This window comes from Cavia porcellus, unplaced genomic scaffold (assembly GCF_034190915.1).
Source record: "Cavia porcellus strain 051 isolate PalLab524CR breed Dunkin Hartley unplaced genomic scaffold, mCavPor4.1 scaffold_82, whole genome shotgun sequence".
NCBI classification, from domain to species: Eukaryota; Metazoa; Chordata; class Mammalia; order Rodentia; family Caviidae; genus Cavia; species Cavia porcellus.
In genome coordinates, this window is record NW_026947565.1 from 1,565,116 (window position 1) to 1,571,520 (window position 6,405).

Consider the following 6,405-nt stretch of genomic DNA (forward strand, 5'->3'; position numbering starts at 1 on the left):
TGCAGCGGTTTCACAGCCCCAATAAGCACAAAAATATTCTCCTGGGGAATTACAATATGATCTACTCCCGGTTGGTGCGGGACAAAGATAAAAATGACTTTGTTTGGGACATTGGAGCCCTGGAAAGAACCAACAGGGTGTGGGCGCAAACCTTGGACTTCCTGATCCTTCCCAGGTGCTACCCACACGTGAGTCCCCCCATCGTATTAACGACCATTTCCAGGGGCGATGGGGGCTAGCTACAGTGGGGATTATTAATATAAGTAATCCCATTAGAGCCCGGAGGGTTAAAGTCTGGGGTCCCATACGGGTCATCTTAGAGGGACACATAAGGGTAGTACTCTGAATAATCTCAGGGGGTCCTTCGGCGCAACTTTAGCTTTAGGGGGTTATCAGACCGTTTGAGTTCCCAGGAGCCGTCCACTGGTGCCGAGGCAGGCTTTAGATGTGACGCGTGGATCCAAGAGGCGACTCCGTCAACCTTTACCGCTGTAGGAGTAGTCAATAGGACCTGGTATGGTCCTTTCCAGCGAGGCTGTAGAGTCTCTTGTTGGTGGCGCCGGACGAACACAAAGTTTCCCACCTGGTACGGATGTGGCGCGGGGAACTCACTGGGAGCATAGGCCGAGGCTAGCTGCGTCCACACGTCCCTCTGCAGGTTGTCAAGGGCGATGAGCCTGTCAGACAGGGAGGTTGGCAACAAGGCAGCATGCTCAGTTAAGGGAGTGAGATCTCGAATGGGGGGTGGAGTGCCAAAAAGGATTTCGAAGGGAGTAAGGTTAGGGGGTTTGGTAGACGGGGTGTTTCGCGCGCGAAAAAGGGCATACGGCAGGAGCATCGTCCAATCTTTTAAGCCAGTCTCATGAGCCAATTTAGTGAGGGTCTCTTTAATGGTTTTATTCATTCTCTCTACCTGTCCTGAACTTTGGGGTCTATAAGCACAATGTAATTTCCAATCAATCCCCAATATGTTGGCCAGTCCCTGACTTACCTTAGCCACAAACGCCGGTCCATTATCAGACCCTATTACCTTTGGCAATCCGAACCGGGGAAATATTTCTTCCATCAATTTTTTAGTTACCACGGCAGCGGTTTCCTTTTTGGTAGGAAAAGCCTCAGTCCATCCAGAAAAGGTGTCTACAAAAACTAGCAGATATTTTAGTCCGCATCGGGCAGGCTTAACTTCTGTAAAGTCCACTTCCCAGTATTGTCCAGGTCTGGTGCCGTGTAGCCTTTTGCCGGGGGCCAGCTTGGCAGGGTAGGCATTGGTCAATTGACATGCCTCACAATTAGCCACCACCCGATTGGCGACCTGACGTATGGCAGTGGGGGATGCCCCTGGGAAGTCTTGGCGTTGGGCCAGTAGGCTTAGCTTTTTAGCTCCCAAATGAGTGAGCCGGTGGGCCTGTTGTATGTAAGCAGTCAAATCAGGTGTTTCAGGGGTTTGGTTAATCTGAGCTTTCTCCTTTTGAGGAGAATCTTTGACATCAGTCACCAACATCTGTGAGTCTCCCAAGGCTGCAGATTTTGCTGCCTGATCGGCCAGGTTGTTTCCCCTTGTGACGGGATCAGTCCCTTTCTGGTGGCTGTTACAGTGTATTATCGCCACCTTCCGGGGCAACATAACTGCAGCGAGCAACTGGAGGATTTCCTGTTTGTGTTTTATTTTTTTTCCTGCGGAGGTCAGAAGCCCCCGCTGGCGGTATATGGCCCCGTGGATGTGGGCCGTTGCAAAAGCATATCGGCTATCCGTGTAAATGTTCGCTCGCTTTCCTTTAGCGAGCTCCAGAGCCTTAGTCAAAGCAATCAGTTCGGCCTTTTGGGCCGAGGACCTGTCCTCTAGTCTGGCTGTCCATATAACATTGGAATAATCAGTCACAGCCGCCCCCGCATACCGCTTACCTTGAATCAAAAAGCTACTCCCGTCAGTGAAGTAGGTCACCTCTGCATTGGGTAGGGGGCAATCCAATAAGTCCGGTCGTACTCCGGCCTCTTCTGCCAAGACGTCCTGGCAGGTATGGAGGACGGGTTCCGAAGCTTCTTCCGGCAGCAGAGTCGCCGGGTTGAGAGTCACCGGGGGTCCAAAAGTTATCTTGTCCTTGTTGAGCAAGAGGCTCTGATAATGAGTAACTCTGGCATTTGAGAGCCACCTGTCTGGAGGCTGGCGGATGATGCTTTCTAGCGTGTGCGGGGCAATGATTGTTATTTTCTGTCCCAAAGTCAATTTGTCAGCGTCTTTAATGAGCAAGGCAGCTGCTGCGATGGCCTTTAGGCAGGGTGGCCACCCGCTTGCCACAGTGTCCAGTCTTTTTGAGAGGTAAGCCACCGGACGCCTCCATGGCCCAAAGGCCTGGGTCAGCACTCCTCTCGCCATTCCTTTTTTTTCTTCCATGAAGAGAGTAAAGGGCTTATCCACATTAGGAAGAGCCAGGGCCGGAGCGGACAGGAGAGCCCGCTTGATGGCATCAAAGGCCTGCTGGTGATCTTTTTTCCAGATAAAGGGAGATCCCCCCTTCAGTAACGGATATAGGGGAGCTGCCAAAGTTGCGAATCCGGGGATCCATAACCGGCAGAACCCCGCAGTGCCCAGGAACTCTCGTAATTGTTTTTGACTCTTTGGAGGGGGAATCTGGACCACAGTCTGTTTTCTGGCCTCAGTGAGCCACCTTTGTCCCCCTTTTAAGGAGTAGCCCAGAAAAATTACCTCTCGCTTACAAATTTGAGCCTTTTTTGCTGATGCCCTATACCCCAGGATAGCCAACTCACATAAAAGGTCCTGAGTTCCGCTTGTGCAGTCACCCTCAGAGTCCGCAGCCAGCAGCAAGTCATCTACATATTGAAGAAGGGTGAGGCTTGGGTGTTGAGCCCGAAAGGGGGCTAAATCCTTATGTAGGGCTTCATCAAAGATGGTTGGGCTGTTTTTGAAGCCCTGTGGGAGACGCGTCCAGGTTAGTTGTCCGGCGGACCCAGTCTCAGGGTCCGTCCATTCAAATGCAAATAAGGGCTGGCTATCTTTGTGTAAAGGCAAACAGAAAAAGGCATCCTTTAAATCCAGAACAGTATACCAAGTCCTTGACGGATTTAACCCGCTGAGGAGATTATAGGGATTGGGTACGGTGGGGTGAATGTCTTCTACCCTGCTATTGACCTCCCTTAGGTCCTGTACCGGTCTGTAGTCATTCGTCCCGGGCTTTTTGACCGGGAGTAACGGAGTATTCCATGCAGACCGACAAGGAGTTAATACCCCTTGGTCTAAAAGTCTCTGTATGTGCACCTTAATCCCTAGGTGAGCTTCTCTATTAATGGGATATTGCTTGACCCGAATAGGGGAGGCAGTGGTTTTTAAAGTAACCACTACAGGCGGTTGCTGGCTTGCCAGCCCGAGTCCAGCCGTCTCGGCCCAGGATTCTTTAAAATCAGTTAACCAGGCTGGGGCGATAGGCTGGGGATCCTGGTGGTCGTAGAGCCTATATTCATCTTCCAGTTTTAGGGATAACACCGTAACCATAGGTTGCCCAACCTTTGGGTTACGGAATGTCACTTGAGGTCCTTGGGGCTCAAAGGAAATCTTTGCCCCCAGTTTGGTTAATAAGTCCCGTCCCAGGAGGGGAGCAGGACATTCGGGAATAACCAGAAAGGAGTGTTTTACTTTTCCCTTGCCTAAGTCAACTGTGCGCTCAGTGGTCCACGAGCGATATTTGCTCCCGTTAGCCCCTTGAACTAATGATTTCTTAGTTGAAAGGGCCCCTAAGGGGGCTTGTAAGGCCGAATAAACAGCTCCCGTATCGACCTCGAATTCCACGGGAGTCCCCTCCACTTTAAACATTACCCTGAGCTCGGGGAGGGGATCCGAGCCCCGAAGTCCCTAGTCTTCTTCATCTAGGGTGAGCATGGGGGCTCGGGATCGCTGTGAGGACTGTCTTTCTCGTTCTTCTTTGGCCCGTTTCTTTTTTAACTTTTCACAGTCTTTGATCAGGTGTCCTTTTTCCTTACAATATGCACATTGATCAGGGTCTAATGGAGGGCGAGTGGGCTTTCCCTTTCCTGGCTCAGGTTTTCCCTGAATAACTGTGGCCAACATCTTAGTTAATTCCTTGTTTCGTCTTTTGTCCCTAGCTAACTCTTTCTCTTCCTCTGTCTCCCGCTTATAGTAGACCTTTTCAGCTTCCTTAACAAGATCCCTCAGAGTCAGGTCTTGGAGACCATCTAGCCTTTGGAGCTTACGTCTTATATCAGGGGCCGATTGTCCTATAAAGGCCATAGCTATCGAGCCTTTTTGGCCTTCCTCCTCAGGGTTAAAAGGCGTATATCGCCGGTAAGCTTCCATCAGGCGTTCTAGAAAAACTGAGGGAGTCTCAGTAGGTCCTTGGGTAACTTCTCTTACCTTGGCCAGATTAGTGGGGCGCCTTGCGGCCGCCCGGAGACCTGCCATTAGAGTCTGGCGATAGATAGAAAGATGCTGCCTACCAGCAGGTGAGTTGGGGTCCCAGTTGGGGCGCTTTAAGGGGAAGAAGTCATCGATCCGGTCTGGTCTCTGGGTGGGTCTGCCATCCTCTCCGGGAACAGCTTTCCGGGCTTCCAGGAGGATGCGGTCTCTTTCCTCGGTGGTGAACAGGACCCCTAGGAGCTGTTGACAGTCGTCCCATGTGGGTTGGTGGGAGAACATAACAGAATCCATTAGACCTGTTAGCTTAGAAGGATCATCAGAAAAAGGAGGGTTATTGTTTTTCCAGTTATAGAGATCTGAGGTAGAAAAAGGCCAGTACTGTAAAGCGGGCATCTGCCCTCCATCTGTCCCATCGTCTATCATGGGCCCATAGGGACGGAGAGGGAGGGCAACGACTGGATCCTCAAGCCGTAGCTTGCTCCGAGTGTTCTGGGCTGGGCCCGTGGGCCCCGGAGGTGTGGGCTCGGGGCAAGCCATCGCAGGGAGTGGGGGATATAGAGGGGACGTGGGTACCGGAGGAGAAGAGGAATTTAGCTCAGGTGAAGAGGGGGCTGACGGAGAAGCAGCACTCGATTCGGACGAGGAGGCTGGAGGAGAGAGTGGGTACGGAGGAGGTTGAGTCGGCTGGGAAGGAGGAGGCTGGTCATAGTCGAGTAAGGGTAGATCAGGCTGAGACTCGGGCAGGACCGGAGCCGAAGTGGGAGGTCCTTTCAGAGCTAAAAGCTTTGGTACAGATGAGTCAGAAGGGGGAAGAAAGGATTTTACCCATAATGGGGGTTCCTCCCTGAGGTCCTGCCATACCAGGATGTAAGCGACTTGATCAGGGTGCCCCCTTTGTCCGGGGCGGAAGATGACGTCCTTAACTGCTAGAATGAGGGGCAGATGAAAAGTCCCCTCTGGTGGCCACCCCACAGAGAAAGCAGGCCACTCAGTCGAGCAGAAATCCTGCCACTTACTCTTCTTGACCTGCAAGGAGAGATCGTGAGCCCTCTTCCGCACCTCCGACCAATGGTCGAGGGTGAGGGACAATGGGGATGAGGTCGACTGTCCCATGACGTTCTATTGTCACAGGGCGGTTAACGCAAGCGCGGTACAACAAATAACCTAACACAGCACCCACGACACACAAAACAATCAGGCCGGCCACTTCATTCACATGCATACGCATCAGTTTCACTCCAAATGAGACACCTTACAGGGTGTCTCCAGATTGGCCCGGGCGGACCACAGACTGGGAATCGAAATCCCCCAGATGAGTCACCTCAAAGGGTGTCTCCAGATTGGCCCAGACGGACCACAGATTGGGAATCGAAATCCCCCAGATCGATAGGGAGACCCTATCGCAGACGGTGAACCACGGAAACCGTGTGGGGCGTCCCCCAGTCACCAGGGAACAGAGTACGAAACAGATAACAAAAATTGCCCCTAGATCGGAGCCGTATGGCTCGGGGCGTAAACACCGGTGGTATGAAAAGCGACCAGTCGTACTCACCCGTAGAGCCGTTGGGGTCACCTCCCGTGAGACGTGCTAATCTCGCTGGCGCCTCCACGATGTTAGGGCCAACGCCGCAGGGAAAGAGACCCCAAGGACTCAGCTCTTGGTGAGGAAAAGAAAGTTTATTTCCATGTGCATGGGGTCCCTCAGGCAAACGTGTGCAGAGGGGCCCCGAGGGGAATTTGTGCAGGGTTTTTAAAGGTACACGCAGGAGGCAAGCAAGTTTACAGAAGCAAATCGCATTGGTTAATTCTGAGCGGCGCAGGACCTGGCTAATGCTGATTTGAGGGTCTGGGGCTAAATAACTATGGAGACCGAGGGTCTTGGGTTGACCTTAGAGTGCCAGGTGCCCCCTGGTCCTGTTTATACAGTACATTTTTTTGCTTATCTCTATCTTTACAGAGAACAGAACATCTGGTGGTTAATGACTAGCAGAGACATTCCCTTTGGCCCTGCTCTGATT

General features: G+C 52.1%; 1 protein-coding gene across 1 annotated transcript; it reads right to left on the reverse strand.

Moving 5' to 3' along the window:
• Positions 1–352: 352 nt before the first annotated feature.
• Positions 353–6,038, reverse strand: LOC106026079 (uncharacterized). Its single transcript, XM_063244511.1, is given in 2 exon segments — positions 353–3,920; positions 3,957–6,038. Coding segments are annotated over 2 exon segments (5,112 nt in total). The 5' UTR covers positions 5,501–6,038.
• Between the last annotated feature and the right edge of the window lie 367 nt (positions 6,039–6,405).